Genomic DNA, 17,385 nt, shown 5'->3' with positions numbered 1-17,385 from the left:
AATGATGAAAGCTCCACAGATGATGTATTTTGAGTTTTACTTCCTCACTGATACCTCAAATATAGCTTACAAAACATCAGCTGGCTCCCACTCATGTTTCTGGTTCTTAGTAATAAGCTGATAATATTAGAAATGATGATGTATGTGGAAAGATAGTGTGTGGCACTATGGAAAATTCCTGTAAAATAATGAGCAGTCACAAAGTTTTAATGCAGTTAGTTGGAAATGTTGATAATTGGGCGCAGATTGTAGTTTACACAGTGATAACTTAACATCGTATCATAGTATTTAGGATCTTGAACATTAACTTGGTTAATGTAGCACTTATTTAAAAAATACATTTACCTAAGTTTTGTTTTGATTCTGCCTGTTTGTGGCTCTTGAGGACCCCTAGTGGATTGTTTGTGGAAACAAAAAAGGAAGCTAAGTGGTGTATATCGCAGGCAGCCAGTGCGGCTTCAGAGAGAGGATGAGCTGTATGCAGCAGGATCGCAAAGTTTTGCTCCAACAAAAGCGAAGAAAATGTCGATTTTGACTGATAACTTATGTTGAGTCGTCGGTTTGCTGTGAATCTGGACATAAAGGATGGTTTTTTTCCGCTGCACCGATTTATAAAGAGTTGACCAAACAGAGGGAAGCAATGAACTCAGGTAAGCGACTTGACACTCGTTACTAGCAGATTTTTCTTGTTGAGGTTTCACAGCTGACTGTGTTTTCACTACTGACCCAATATCATGAATGCGCCAGTATAGTAGCTTATTTGGGAATCCAGGTAGAAAATCTTAAGTCATTTAACTTGTGTCATTCATTTATAGCAGTGGTTCTCAAACTTTTTCACGTCAAGGACCTCTAAACTGACACAAATTATACCATGGACCCCCATCTGAAAAGATAATTGCTTTTAGATGTGTTATTACAGAAAGCGTAATGAAACCCATGACCGAAGTAGTCATACATTCTGTAATTGTGTTACTCACGGATGAAATTATAGGGAAAATAAATCACTCCCCTTCTTGCTGGGAACCCCTGGAGCCTCTTTAAGGACCCCTGTGGTCCTTGAGGGTAAGTCTCAGAGACTTGTTTATTATTAAACTGTCTTGGAGATTTGTTTACTGTTAAACTGCGGTCACACTTGCTGAAGAGGGAAGTTTGAGATTTGCCAGTGAAAAACAACAACAGTCCTTCCTATCAGCATGTCAGCAAGTTACTTTTTTGTGCACCACAGAAAAATTTAGGGCACTAGTTCAGCCAGATGTACCAGTTAGCGTGACTTTTTTCCAGTCCCTGCACCCCCTCCTCCATTTATCTCCCACTCTTTCATTTCCCATCCCTCCTCCTCTGACTGTTGACACGGCCCATTAGCCGGATTACTGTGCTGTTGTGTGGAGTGGAAAACAAAAGCCATGTGATATTTGAACCCCCCTGAGAGGTGGTTTAGTGCTTGATGGCAGTTTTACACTAAGCTGTCACTAGGTTAGGATCAGTGGTGCCGAGCAGATTTAAAGAGTTAAAGAGTGAACTCCCACCAAGGCAACATCTGTCATATGTCTGAAAATTCACTGACTATGTCATGTGGCTATTTGGAACATACTTTTTATGGTGTCAAATTAGTCTTAAAGCTGACTTTTTTTCCTTTTTAGATCTTTTAGATCTGATCTGAACTTCTACTGCCTGTCTTTTGTTTCTCTCTCCCCAGGCATGCACAAGCCACCCCTGGCCCCTAAACCAAAGTTAGTCCATCCCCAGAGGCCAGGGCTTTCTCCCTCAACCCCCAGAAGAGATGGTCTCTCGCACCCATCACCTGGCACACAGAGGAGGGTTAAACCAGTACTGGCCCCAAAACCCTGCCTCTCCAAACTGGTAGCTGTGGAGTCCAAACCCCTCGCTTCAAAGAGCCTGCACCAAACATCTGTAACAGAAACCCCACGGACCATAGGTCTCCTTAACTCCCAAAATGGAATACAGCAAGAGAACAAAAAGCCAGACTGGGATTATATTATTCCTATTTGTCTGTGTAGCCAGGAGAACTGCCTGTGCATCAGGAACACATCAGCACACATAGACAAAACTGAGAAAGACTTGAAAACGTTGCAAAGGGGTAAAACTGCAGAGAACAGAAAGACTATCCCGACATCTCGAGGCACTCTGGAAAACAGCGGAGAGAAGGTGGACAATGCTAAGTGCCAAGTGACGAATACTGCCTCCACCAATACCCACCTCACGAACCATAAACCCCTCCAACAGACACTTACTTTAGAAAAAAATCTCAACACAGACATAGATACCTCCAGTCATGAGGTAACTGTCAGGCTGTCTCTTCCTTGCCGAACTTGGAGCGATGAGGCAAATGGTAACATAATACCTCTGAGTGCACCTGGGCGAGGACCAGAGGAAGATGCTCTTGGCTCAGAGCAGAAGTCTCGTGTGCTCCAACCCAAACCAGTCCCAGCAGCCTCTAGGAAGCCCGTCCCTGTCCCGATACCACGGAAACCCAGGAAGGCTGTGCTGACCCGTCAGGAAAAGGTGGAGGAGGAGAGGGAAGAGATTTCAAGCCAGGAAGGGAGGGAAATGAATGTCAAAGAGTTGAAGGTGTCAACAGAGGGGAAGGGCAGCTCATCCTCGTCTGTCAGTGTACCTGTTAGTGAAAACAGGCAGCCACTGTTTCTGTCTGCAAGGAAACCCTGCGCCCCGCCAGCCCCTCCGCCCAGGAAAAAGCTGTATCTGTCGGCACCTGAGAGGCCGCCAACCTCTGCTACTCAGACACTGCCAAAGGATGTGGAGGAAGAAGACCTGGGTTGGGACAGCAGCATCTATGAGATGGAGATATCGGTTGACAAGGAGGATGAAGAGGTGGAGAGGGAAGGAAGGGATGATCAGGAGGCAGTTTACAGTGACCTCACACATTGTCTGCCTTCTAGCCGTTCGCTCAGTCAGCCAGAGATCAGACTGCCATCTGTGGCAGCAGAGAATGGGATGGTCAAGGTAGCTCCGAAAAAGCCTCAGAGACACAGCAGCCCGATGGCACGGCTGCAGAAGAAGGAATCTTCTGAGGAGAAAGAAGAGGAGAGATTAGCAGATAATGAGAAAAGACAGGCTCTTCCCATACAGGATTGTGTTTTGAAGGAGAGGGTGAGGAGGGAGCTCCCTTCGCCTCCAGATGACAAACCAAGAAACTTAAAAGCTGGAGCCAGCAAACCTTCTCGTTCCAGCCTGGGCAAACCGAGAGCCAAGTCATTCTCTGGTGCTGACCTGATTCACTCTGAAAGACAGAAGAAGAACTCTTTCCGGAAACTGCTGGACTTGAAGCTCTCGGTGAAGATGTTGCCCAAGCTGATAGTAAAAGGAGTCCAGACATCAGAGCGAAATGCGAATGAAACAGAGCAGTGTGTGGATAGTGATCAAGACAGACCTCCGAGCTTCCTCGAGCATTTCAGGACTGAACGTAAATTCTCCTGCCCGCTGATTGGAGTAGAGCAAAACGTGGACGGAGACGAGTTTTCCCCTGGAATCGAACAAGCTGTCGACTATGAGAACATCCCTCATTATGAGGAGATCCCAGACTATGTGAATGCGCATGTGGGGACGGCAGTGACATCGCCTCAGGCCTCACAGCCATCAGCCTGGGAGAGTTTAATGTATAATGATGAGGGCATTTATGAGGAGCAGGAGCCATATATGTCCCTGGAGAAAAACTCTGGACACCAACTAAGACATGGAGACTTTGACAGGTAGATTATGGTGGCTTCATTACTGTCTCTCTCTGACTCTCTTGTTTCTCTCAGTGCATCATATCATGATCTTACCTTTTAATATGTTGTTGGTGCTTGCACTTGTTTCCTTAATAAGATCGGGAAAACACCAGAGTCTTCTTACAACTATTAATCTGTAAAGTACCTACCTAATTACAGAGAGTGACTGAATCGTTTGTGGAGAAGCATGCAACATTATGTCTTTTGTTGGAGATTCCTGTTAGGGGAGTTCAACTTGTATGCCGGCACGCTTGCCTTCACAGCCTCGCAGGTGTTGATGGATTGTGGGTTGACCTTATAATTTAGGCTGCACATGAGTTTTTTTTAAACAAATAATTTATACTTATTAACAGAGGCAGCTCTGCTTGACAACCTTTGGCCTACAAGGCAAGAGTGTGTGTATGGGTAATTAGTTCAAAAATGTCTTTGTCAAGAAATTTGGAGCCTTGTGTTTGTGTAATGGCGTGTGTCACCAGGACATCGTAGCTCAGCAGTTTATCTTATCTGAGGCTGAGAGGGCACTTAAACAGCAAGTGTTTAAATTTTTTAAGGGTCAGTTTACCCAAATCACAGACAAACATAATTTGTCACTTACCTTTTGTGGTATCTAGCAGTAAGTAGTTTTATTTACTCAGTATGCTGCTAAAAGCATTAAGATTTTTGTTTAAATTTGAGAAGCAGTGTGTCTATTCAGGGGCAATGTCCAGGTTACTCAGAATATTACACTAAGCTCACTGTCAACTGTTTTAATAGGAACTACTTTTTTATCAAAGAAATAGTCGTTATGAAAACTGTTACCAACGAGATATGTTAATTAACCGGTGCAAAACTGGTGTCTACCTGCCCAGGGACTTCAGATGGAAATTAGTGAGTAGCTGGTACAATACATCTCTTCTTTAATGGTCTTTGTACACGGTCCCTTACAAATAAATATAATAAATTAACCTAAGCAGGTTCATTGTTGCTGAATTGACACACTGCTGTTGAATTTTTCTGTGCTCAAAACCTAGAAACAAAAAACCTAAGAAAAAAAGCATGACTAAATACAGTTGCCTTAAGGGTAGTGAGTCAGAATTACATTTTTTACATTTTTATTTTATTTTTTGATTTTAGTGAACAGACTCTTTATATGTTTGGCTACAGCACCTAGTTTGTGCTTAATTAACTCAATTAAACTAGTTGTGTTTGTATATTCTTGGGACTAATATCCTTTTATGCAAACAATCCATATGGTGAGTTATGAATGAGCAGTGAGCAGAAGTCAGTTGGCATTGGGCAAAATAGGATTACAGTTTGTGTAACTGTACACTCTGCCTCGCCGGCTTAGTGTGTCAGTCCTCTTTATTTCACACTGTTCAACAGTCACATGTTAAAAACACGTTAAGCAGCTCACAAACAGAGACCGGTTACAGTTAATAGCAACAGCTCCTGTAAACATGCCACAGTGTGTAAGACCTACAGAGTCTGGCTCATTTGATTTGTTGCTTAGCCTCGGCCTATTTCTTTTGCTGCAGTTTTGTTCAGGGAGGTGCCGTTCTTCCACATGTAGTAATCCCACAGGGAGTTGTGGCATTTTAGATATGTAGTCTCTCTTCGGTGCAGTTTCAATTTGGTCTTTCATAAGTAATAATTTTAGAGCTGCAAGGTAAAATGTACAAAATGTGTGATGATTAATGGTTTGTGTAGTAGTTTGGAGTTTGTTAATGTTGGACACGGATGAATTTAATGACCCAAAGCAGGCAGCAGGACTAAGGCTAGTGTTATATGACAGTGTTGATGGTTATCATTAAATTTTTTTCCGGCTGTGTCAAGCTCCCCCTTTCCTGTGTGTTCTTGCTCATGACTCTCACTTTATCAGATCAGGAAATGTTAGAAGGCTGCTGGACAAAAATACATTCTTATTCACACTATATGCTGACGCCAGTGTTTTTATTCCAAACTCCCATCTCTTTCCCCCCCCTTCTATAAGTTACATCCTCATTTTCTTGCACATTTTACACTAATCATATGCCGTGTGCATGTTTAAAGGTGTGTCATCATGTGCTGCATGAACAGCGTTTTTATCAAATGCCGTCAGCTGCTTCTGTGTGTGCAAAATACTTGTATGGTTTGTCCATGCTCCTCTGATCCTAACATCCTGCCCTTTTTAACCAAAGTTCTGTGGATGAGGAGGTGGCGCCCCTGGATGATGGGCACTCGGATGATGACGTCATGGCTCATACCTCAGATGAGGAGGACGAGGACGATAGCAGCTCCATCTCAAGTAAAGGGGACCCTGAGCAACCAGAGGAGAGTGCGGTGAGGAGAGACACTGTTAAATTTATTACTTAAATCCCTCGATATGTTCAGAAACATTTCCTGGAATCACATAACAGGGTTTGTTCTTTGTGAGGTCTGATGGTTTTGTTTTGGTTCATTGGGGAACAATTTCTCTTCTTCTTTTTGACACTTTGTTCCCTCATTTTTATTGATCGTCATTAAATTAATCATGAAATTCTACATGATTATATTATGCACAGCATGCATCTGCTGTGAGCAGTTTTGTCATGAGCCCTGCTTAGGAAGATTGTAATTCTGTGTTTTTTGTACCTGCGGTAGACGCCGAGTGGACCGAAAAAGAGCAAGATACACCACATCGCCACAGAGATTATGAGCTCTGAGAGTGTGTAAGAGTCTTCGTTTTTTTCTTAAAGCATAGGTTCACAGAAATCTCACTTACATTTAGTGGTATCCATGCAGGTCTGTTTATTTCTGCCTCCACCCCAGTATGTTGGAGATGAATGGGATTTCTTTTGTGGTGCTCACAGCATTTAAAATTTACATTAAAAAAATTCAACAGCAGCTTCTTGTTCTAGAAAGTGTCCCCATTACTCTGGATAATAGTTTTATAGGGACTGTTTCTTTATGAAATGAAAACACACAGCAAGGTATGTGCGTTATCTAAAGGGCAATGTTTTTGGGAAGACATTTAGCTGTTTTTTGGGGGGGGGTTTTTCTTAAATGAAATTTTCAATGCTGTAAGCACACACAAAATTCCACTTACCCTCATTGTACTTGGGTTAAAATGATCAGCATGGCTAAAGTCGAGAGAAAATGTTTTTTTGTATTTTGGGTGAAGTGACTCTTCACTTCCTTTGTTACTTTACTCATCCATCATTTAACCTTTCTTTGTTTTCTTAGGTTTGTTGATGTTCTGAAGTTGCTTCATGTCGTAAGTACCCCCACACATAACCGTTTTAGTGCTACATTTAGATCACACAAAAACAAGCTCCATGTTTTCTTTGAGAGATGCAAGTGTTATTCTCTATGTTTTATCTAGTGCTAGTCTACTGTGTTAGCCCACATTCTCCATATGTGTTTGATTATGCTAGCCACTGGGGCACACCCCATGCAGGATAAAACTATGTGTACACCCTACTCCTCTCAGTCTCACCCGCATGGCTTACATTCCTCACGGTTTTCCCCAGACTTTGAATTGTAGCGATCTAACATTACACTTGTCTGGATGTTTATGGATGGATGGTGTGTTTTGAGAAGTTTAATCTTCAATAGATTGAAGCTATCAAAATTATATGATAATGTGGTTTCTCTGTACTTTGCACAAAACATGGTAAACAACATCAAAAAACAGTTTTTTTTTATCTATTGTCAGACCAGTATTGTTCTAACCAACTTTTAACTATTGCTGTCCATTTCAGTCACTATGATATAAAAAGTAAGGTATATTAATAGTTAAAGGAGCACAATCCCACCTGTTAGTTATTAACTTCTTAGCTCTCTCAGAACAAAAAAAAAACAGTTTATGAAAAAGGACTATAAGTAATTTTATCTCAACTACAAACACTGTCACAGTGGTGGTTTATATTGGCATGAAGGGCAATTAAACATGACTAAGTAATAATAACATGACTACAAGTCTACAATCACGCTAGCAGCTTTCTGAGGCTGTGCTTAGCTTAGCTTGCTAACATGGTCACAGTGACAATGCTAACATGCTGATGTTTAGCAGGTATAATGTTTATCAGGTTCACCATCTTAGTTTAGCATGTGAGGATAGTAACATTGGCTAAATTAGCACAACACAAAGTACAGTTGAGGCTGATGGGAATGTAGTTTTGCAAGTATTTTGTCATAGTCAAAAGTAGTATATAGTATTGGACAAAGTTTTGACCTGTTGATGGCGCAAAATGTCATGGGATCCCCAGAGTTTTTACAATTAACCCTGGGCGGACAATTAATGTCTGTTCAAAATATCATATTCAATAGTCGACCTCATGGTAGCACTAGAAGAGAAGTCAGTTATCCCCAAAATCATTAGGATTCATCCTTAAGGAATCATCGCAATTTTGTGTAAATTAATTTGGTAGATGTTGAGATATTTCTTTGAATAAATGAAAACTGACCTGCTGGTGACACTAGAGGAAAAGTCAGAGGATGACCAAAGCCAACAGGATTCATCCTCTATCAACTATGACTCTAAAAATTTCATGGTAATTCACTCAATAGTTGTTTAGATATTTCAGTCTGAATCAAAGTGGTGGACAGACTAAAATGTAATCACAGCTACAAACACAAACAAGCACAAAGAGGTACAGGGGTCACAAGTTGAAAGTAACCAACAGGGATGATTTGGCATATAAAATATATACAAGATTAAAATTTACTGTAATGCAACCTATGTTTACAGTTAATTTACCTCGAAGTTAAAGTGCTTTACTTGAAATATAAAGTCCTATTTAATGAACTGTTTTCTACCCCTGATTTTTTTCTTACTGCTGTTTTCATAAGAAGATGAGTACAGTCATATGAGCAGGAGGATTATGACGAAGAACATAAAATTAGTATATAGTAGGAGTGAGTCATTAGCGATGACTCAGAGCACAGACAGGAAGTGTTCAGATCTCTGTAGACTGTAGATGAATCAAGTTCAGTAATGAGGAACAGTCATACTAAGTTCAAAAGAATGTAGAGGTGACTTGGTATTTGTCCATTCTCCATCTCCACCAGGCACTCAGCAAGCTTTCCACAAACTGATTAATGATAATACAACATGCCATTTTGTTGTGTGTTTTTATCAGAGTTAGTGGCTGAGCCCTTTTTTTTAGCATAAAGGTTATGCTTTGTCTACCGTCACTGTTAGGTAAAACCCCCATTGTCTCCAAAATGTCAACTTATTGTCAAAAACAGAAGTTTAATAACAATGTTGATGTTTAGCTTGATGAAATGAGGAAAAGAGTTAAAAAAAAAAAAAAAAAATTTCAATACACAAAACATGAAAATCAACCTATCTGAAGATTCACAGCTTCTTGTCGGCCCTGAGGCTAATTGTGTCCACTTAATTCTCATCAAAAGAAGATTCACTTAGTGCTGATTCTATCAGTCTTTTTCTCATCTCATGAAACTCCATATTTTTTCTAATTCCCTGCCAAATCCTTTCCCTGTGACCCACCCCCTCACTGTCAGCTGTCGTAGCAGGAGGAGATCAAACATGTTAACCACAGGAGCTCTCTACTGGGTACTCAGTCTGTAAGCAGTTTTATTTGCCTCGTGCCCCCATAAACCACCAAAAAAGCTCCACATCATCAGAAAAAGAAGCAGAAACATCACCCTCAGGCTCTGATTCATGGTTTACTGGAAATGACCAAAGGTTACACGTGACTTATGCGTAGGTCATATGACAACATTGTTTCTCTTTTTTTTATCTTTTATACATCTGGTTTCTTGACGTAACCAATTTGTTATTTTAAGCTTTTTGGGACCATGTTACACAATATGCAAGATGCAAAGAAAACCAGTTCAGAAAATACTGCACACGCCAGGTTTTTGCTGTCAGTCAGACTTGCTGTCTGTAATATTTGACCATCTCTCTCCAATCTGTCTGACTATCTGGTGCACAGGACTTCCGAGAGGCGGTATCCAAAGCATCTCGTCAGAGTGGGAAACCTGTGATTGAGGAGCGTCTGCTCAACCAGATCCTGTACTACCTCCCCCAGCTCTACGAACTCAATCAAGACCTGCTCCGAGAGCTGCAGTTCAGAGTGGCCAAATGGTAACAGCAAAACCAAGTGTTTTTACATTGATTACAGTCACTGACTTAAACAGAAGTGTATACAGCTGCACTATAAAAGGATGTGGACTCAGCTGTCTCCACACTATTGTATACTGTTAGTATGAGACCTTTTTTTCATGGTTTACTGACAATGATGTTTTAGAAAACAATGGGCTTCCAACTGTGTGGCAGCAGTTTTAACCTGACCAGCCCCCTTGTGCACAAAGTGAGGTCCATAATAAATGATTTTCTGAGTTTTCTCAGACCTCAACCCCACTGGGATGAACTGGACCACCAACTATCCAGCCTTAAAAAATCACTAATGCACTTGTCGCTGAATGTGTGCACATTCCTGTAGCCAGTTTCCAAAATCTTGTAGAATGCTGTTATAACAGTATTTATATAATATTTTTCAAATTAGATGTTCAGGAATCACCTATGGGTGTAATGTTCTGGTGTCTACATAGTTTTGGCCCTCTAACATACTGACACCACAATCCTGAAAACATCTGGTTTACCAGAGGCATTACATGTAGTGTGCACACATCCTCAAGGAGGTGACACAGTTTCTAGTTTATCCCATTTTACTTTCTTTTGTTGACAGGGATGAGAATGCACAGCTAGCAGACATATTCCTGAAGAAAGGGCCCTATCTGAAGATGTACTCTACATACATCCGTGAGTTTGACAAGAATGTGGCTCTTCTGGAAGAGCAGAGTAAGAAGAACCCGGCATTCGGCGCAGTGGTACGGGAGTTTGAGGTAATGAGGCTTGTCCAACCTGTTTTCTCTGTCTGAGGGGGTGTGTTTTTGGGTCAATGAGCATTCAATTGTTTACGCACGTGAAGAAGATGTGTATGTAAGTTTGTTTCTAAAAATGGTGAATGTAAATTCTTTGTCTTAGGCCAGTCCACGCTGCGCCAACTTGGCTCTGAAGCACTACCTACTAAAGCCTGTTCAAAGGATACCTCAGTATCAGCTGCTGCTCACAGGTACATCTGAAGAAGAGTCGTATTCACAACATTAAATTTAGTCACTAAGGGAAATCACCGTCATATTCAACAAAAAAACTCAAGAAGTTTTAGTTCCAAAAGCACCTTCTTAATATAGAAGTGGTGACCTAAACCCACAGAGTTTGACAAAGCTGTTATGTGTCATTACAGGCATCATGCTGCCCTCTGCTGTCCATAACAACAAAAATACATTGGAATTTCTGTCTTGCCTCCTCAATCCTCATATAATAAGATTTTTGAAGTGCAGCCCAAATCAGATTTGGTGATATAACATGAGCTCTAACATGAGTGAGCTTAGCGTTTCATGAATCTAATGGATCAGGGTCGGTCGCTCAGTGCCAAAATGTGAAGAATGTTTCTCACGTCACTCTTGTATAATTGTATTATGTAAGCACCTGCAGACCTTTTATCCTGGATTTTAATTCCAAGAATTTACTACCCAACACTGAGCACTTGTTACACAGTGTGCTAGCAGTTTTCACCTTTTTGATTGGACTGTTGACCCTGACTCTGAAATGTCTGTAATTGTGTTTCAGACTATCTAAAAAACCTGTCTGAAGACTTGGATGATTACAAGGACACACAAGGTAAACCAAGAGTCATTTTACATCTGTATACTGTAATAGAAATATTATGTCACGCATGTATCATGTATGTGACACCTTTATATATGTTGTTCCACTTAGCTGCTCTTGGTATAGTGAAAGAAGTGGCCAATCATGCCAACGACATCATGAAACAAGGGGTAAGAGCCAATTAAGATTTAACAATCAGGCAAATTATTTTAACATGTTGATGTTGCTTCATACATGTGTACTTTTTTCTATCAGGATAACTTCCAGAAGCTGATTCAGGTGCAGTGCAGTCTGAACGGCCACCATGAGATAGTCCAGCCTGGGAGGGTGAGGCCTTTTTAGATGTTGCTTGTTATTATATTGACATTATATTAAAGCCACTATATGAAGATTTTTTAAAATATTTTTGGATATTACCACAAGGCAGTGCCAAAGTAGGATATTTTCATAATCTATACATAATGGCCTTAATTTTACTGAGCATTGCTCTTTGAAATAGAGCTGCAATGATTAGTTGATTTATCTATAAGTCAATAGACTAAAAAATTAATCACCTACAACTATTTTGATAATCAAATGATTTTTTGAGTCATTTTGTTAAGAAAAAATGCTAAAATTTTCTGGTTCCAGCTTCTTAAATGTGAATATTTTCTTGTTTCTTTAGTCCTCTGTGATAGTAAACTGAATATCTTTGGGCTGTGGACAAAACAAGATATTTTAGGTTCCATCTTGGCCTTTGGGAAACATTGATTGACATTTTTCACCATTTTATAGTCCAAACAAATACTCAATTGATCGAGAAAATAATTAACAGATTAACTGATAATGAAAGTCATTGTTAGTTGCAGCCCTACTTTGAAACATAAATTATTTCAACATGTACCTACATTACATTTTATTACATAACATGCAATTTTCAAAATGTAATTCATTTACAGTTATTACCTTTAGCAGGTGTTATATGATGCTTTACTTTAACATTTTATTCTTTTACAATCAGCAAACAGCCATCACGCTCATAAAAATAGTAAAAGGTGAAAGTGAAATAACAAACTTGATTAATGATTAAATTGTTCTTGTGACATTTTTGTGGTCTAGATCTTCCTGAAAGAGGGCATCCTGAAGAAGCTGTCCAGGAAGGTTATGCAGCCCAGAATGTTCTTCCTGGTACAGTACACTGTTAACACTTATTCCTCTTATTTCACACGTTTATAACATGATCATGGTGATACTGTAATGATACTGTGTCATCTGCCTCACTCAAAAGTAGCCACGTTCCCATCTGCAGTTAGTTGAAAATGCTTCTGTCAGGATTTTAACTGTAATAAGATGCCGGCCCGAAGAGAGGGTGAATCTGGCTCCTTTTCTTCCGATTGATTGAGCCTTTGATGACATTACCCAAACTTTGTGATGGCTTGTATCAAAGTAATATGAAGGTGAATCTAACCAAAAAATAGGTTAAAATGTATGTATTTTTACCTTAATCGCTCACTGAGCTCTTCTCTGAGTTTATGAAAAATAAATGAAAGGTATTTATCTTTGTCATTTCGCCTATAGTTTAACGACACGTTGCTGTACACCACTCCTGTTCAGTCAGGCCAGTACAAGTTGAACAACATGCTGTCTCTGGCTGGGATGAAGGTGAGAAGTTGTGTTCTTTTTTTTCTTCTCCATCATTTCACATACATATTATCACAAGGTGGGTTATATACGCTGCCATCACTGCTAATAATGAAAATAATTACAGGTTAGCAAACCAAGCCAAGAGGCCTATCAGAATGAGCTGAACATTGAGAGTGTGGAGCGCTCCTTCATTCTCTCTGCAAGGTAAGGGTCACAGACAAAAGATATCTCTTGGTAATTTAAGAAAAATTAGTTGTTTCATAATTAATTTCATAATAGTCTCACTGTGTTTTGAATACTGTGAAGGAGTGTAGACAAACTTTGTTTCTCTTACTGCAGTTCGGCCACAGAGAGAGATGAATGGCTTGAGGCCATTTCCACAGCAATCAATGACTACACCAGGAAGAAGATCAGTTTTATATCTGGCAAGAGTCTAGAGGAGGTAAGATTGCAACCTCAAAAAGCACAGGTCATAATGTTTCCTGTTTCCTGCATTACACAAACAAGTCTATTTTATAGTGTATGTGTGTGAGCAATGAGAGTCAACACCTGTGTTTTTCTTATATTCAGGTAGAACTGGGGGAAAATGGTGATGGTGCTCCTTTGGGATCCAAAGCCCCTATATGGATCCCTGACCCGCGGACCACCATGTGCATGATCTGCACCTGTGAGTTCACCCTGACATGGAGGCGACACCATTGTCGAGCATGTGGAAAGGTGAGGGGATGAAAAGTGGTCAGATTTGATTCTCTCCTTTTTTTAAAACAAATATAATTTCTGAAACATTGATCATCAAAAAATGAGTTGCAATTGAAGATGGCTTATTAAAAACAGACAAACTATAAGAATAGCTGAGGTTAAAAAACCCCAACTCTAACATTATAGACAGCAAAGCAGATTTAACAGAAACAATTGATTTATTTTATGCTGTATCATCCAACCAGGTGGTGTGCCAGTCTTGTTCCTCAAACAAACACTGCCTTGAATACCTTAAGAACCAGTTGGCACGAGTGTGTGACCAGTGTTTCCTTGTTCTCCTGCAGCAGAAAAGTAAGTCTGTTGGAACTCTTCCTTCCATTGTGTGCAGTCTGATCCAAACATACTTTCGTCCTCACATTTTGATGTCGCCTAAGGCAGGAACATCCGTGTGGATTAGACATAGACGAGCTTTGTGTGATCTGAGTTTTGTGTGTATTAAACTATTGCATGTTACACATTTCTGTTCACCAGGTGAACAAGCCGTGTCAGCAGCTGTTTCCCCTGGCAGCAGAGCTACGTTTGCTTTCTCCAGGAAGCAGAAGAAGATACCTGCCGCCCTCAAAGAGGTGACTGATGCTTTTGTCCTGATCAGGATGCACTGTCGATGACAATGACTAGATATCTGATCAAACGGGTTTTGCTTCTTCAGGTGTCAGCAAACACAGACAACTCCTCCATGAGTGGGTATTTGCAGAGGTCAAAGGGCAATAAGAAGCAGGGGAAGAGGTTGTGGTTTGTGATCAAAGACAAGGTCCTGTACACCTACGCTGCAAGTGAGGTAAGGCCTCCAACCTGTATCACTATAAGCCTGGTCTCATGTTATAATTAGGACATTTATTTTATCTAACATTTGTCTTTTATTTTGTCTTCATGCAGGATGTTGCAGCTTTAGAGAGCCAGCCCCTTTTAGGATTTATGTTGAAAGTAGATTCATCTCAGAAGTTACAGTTCAAGCTTTACCACAAAAACACACTTTACTACATTTTTAAAGCTGATGACATCCAAACCACCCAGAGGTACAATATAAAGAGGCATGCCGCTTATTATTGCATGTGGTGACAGCAGTAATAATGCAAATAATTAATAATGTTTTCTTCTTTAACAGATGGATCGACTCATTCAAAGAATCTACGGTGCTTTAATATCTGTTGATGGTGTGTGAAGTTGTTCAACATGCAACTTTTTTTGTTCTTGTCTGAAAATGTTGTACCTCAGTGCTCTCTGAATTCTGCAGAAAATGTCTGGAGACACCATTAAAATGAAACTGAAATATATTTTATTTTAGTAGTTACCTTTTACAGTGCTTTGAGAGCACTCCTGTGGAGGTGGGAATCTTTTCCACAGGGATTTATGCCACAATCACCTGTAGGTTTTTTAGACTTTCACACTTTGATTTCGTCACAACTTTGTAATTTATTTTTTTTAGTAACTTTAGTAACTGTTTTTCTGTAGCACAGTTTTCATGATAAAGCCTGTTGTCTTTAGATTGGTAATGAATATTGTCATAAAACTTTGATTCACATTTACCAAATATTTTACTTACTTTTTTGAAGTCAAAACAAATAATTTTTAAATGTTTCTATTTTTTTTTTTTTTTGAATAAGTACTTTATTTCACACTCAAACGTTCTGGTTTGTAAAGTTGGCTGTAAAACACACAATATGCACTTTTAATGTTTCTGTTATGAACTTTCACCTCAACATTATTAAGACTTTCTGTAACTTTATGTCATAGATAGCCCGAGAGTCTAAATGGTATATCTGGGGAATATTCACTGATATAACTGTACTGGACCATAACCTGTGTTGCACTTAAGTCACTCAAATGTCTGTAAATAGAGTAGATGATAGCTGTGCATACATCTGTAAATATAGATGATTGTAAATTAAATGTAATTAAAGCAAATTTTCATGAATCTCATTTTCTAAATTCTGTGTTGCTTTAATAAAGACTGTTTTAACATGCTTTTTCGTCATGATCAACTGTACAAAATAGAAACAAGACAATTCGGCTGCATGTTGCTGTTCCACCATTTGTCAACAGTTTAGTTACCAAACGAGGAAATAACTTCTAATTATGTTTGTGCCTCTGTAACTTAAAGCTTTTTTGTGTAGTTCATATTTTACTAAAGTAATTTTTTATTGAATCAGTCCTGAAATTTTTGCACCTTTATTTCCAATTTTATACCTTAAACTGAAGACATTTAAATTAATATCTGTCTTCTGTAAAATATAGTGGCACCAGTACTTATTTCTGGATTAACCTGCTCAGGGGCCCCATAGCAAAAACAAACTGCTGGGCTCCTATTAACCCTGTGTCCTCCCTGCTCTCTGTGCAATATGTAGTTTTTCTATGCTGGAATACGACCTGGCCTCAGGTATGTTGTGTTGTAATTTGATTTAAAAATAAGTGTATGAATATGAATCATGTCAGCCCAAAACAGAAATATTGAGGTCTTGAAACAAGATCAGGTCCCTTTTCATGTCAGTTGATATTGTGCTTTAGTGGTGCATATTCACAAACTTTCTATTAAATTACCACAGACCAGTTGACACAGAGTACACATGGATCCGGCCTTGCCAGTAATTCTAATTGAGCCCAACACAAGTTCTGAACAGCACAATGCATCTCAGAAGTTTTTGACCCCTTTAGAACAAAGCAACTAGAGCTGCAATGATTAGTTCTTAAGTTGTCAATTATTAAATTAATCGCCAACTATTTTGACAATCTATTAATTGTTTGGAATTTTATAAGAAATGTCCAAATTTTCTGATTCCAGCTTCAAAAATTGGAATGTTTTTTGGTGCCTTTTGTCCTCAATGACAGTAAACTCAGTATCTTTGGGTTGTGGACTGTCGGTCAGGACAACACAAGACATTTGAATACGTCACATTGGGCTTTGAGAAACCGTGATCTACATGTTACACCATTTTCTGACAATTTATAGACCAAACAACTAATTGATTAATCGAGAAATTAATTGACAGATTAATCTGTAATGAACATAAGTTATTTGCAGCCCTAAAAGCAATGTGTGACCCCTTGTTAAAGAGCAACTAATGTCTTTGTGTGAACTTGAGTTTTAAGCAGTTCATTTTTTCCTTGAGATTTTTAGAGTCCTAAAATGTTTCCAGTATTTTACAAGAAAAAAAATGAAATTGGAGAAAAGTCAGAAAGAATACCGTTTTGTGTACTTTTTTCTTATTCCTTTATTCATGACCCCTCAGCTGTATCTTGACATATATTGCTGACAGTTCATATTGGTGTTTATGGTTACAAAAGTGGATATAAAGGGGTTTCACCTTTTCAAACTTGCATTAAAGTTGAAAGCATTTGCCAGGACGGATAGCTGGGTTGAATACACGTTGCAGTTTTGCATCTGCCTTAGTGTAAAATACTTGATGAAAACAAAAAGTCAAATTTTCACCGCAAAGTTGCGTTGACTGATGGTTACGTTGCAGCAGCTGGACTAGATGTGACAGTGGCCGGTGAATTCAGCTCATAATCGAAAATACACACAATTATATACTGCGTGATCTTAATGTGCCTACCACAGAAATATCATTAGTTCTGACCCAAAAATCTGAATGAAGCCAAGTGAGACCATTATGACATTTT

At 39.4% G+C, this 17,385-nt stretch overlaps 1 protein-coding gene across 1 annotated transcript; it reads left to right on the top strand.

Moving 5' to 3' along the window:
• The first annotated feature begins 309 nt into the window (after positions 1–309).
• On the top strand, positions 310–15,731 carry LOC137183260 (FYVE, RhoGEF and PH domain-containing protein 6-like). The gene is made up of 21 exons (XM_067590178.1): positions 310–650; positions 1,697–3,728; positions 5,906–6,047; positions 6,348–6,415; positions 6,930–6,960; positions 9,647–9,798; positions 10,403–10,559; positions 10,702–10,789; positions 11,347–11,397; positions 11,497–11,555; positions 11,641–11,712; positions 12,484–12,552; positions 12,943–13,026; positions 13,133–13,212; positions 13,348–13,450; positions 13,579–13,725; positions 13,953–14,058; positions 14,239–14,333; positions 14,417–14,545; positions 14,644–14,783; positions 14,873–15,731. Exons 1-21 carry the CDS (start codon positions 641–643, stop codon positions 14,907–14,909), a joined length of 3,852 nt encoding a protein of 1,283 aa, XP_067446279.1. The 5' UTR covers positions 310–640; the 3' UTR covers positions 14,910–15,731.
• Positions 15,732–17,385: the final 1,654 nt, after the last annotated feature.

The sequence above is a fragment of the Thunnus thynnus genome, chromosome 5, assembly GCF_963924715.1.
Source record: "Thunnus thynnus chromosome 5, fThuThy2.1, whole genome shotgun sequence".
In the NCBI taxonomy this organism is placed as follows: domain Eukaryota; kingdom Metazoa; phylum Chordata; class Actinopteri; order Scombriformes; family Scombridae; genus Thunnus; species Thunnus thynnus.
This window is presented reverse-complemented; position numbering and strand designations above follow the sequence as displayed.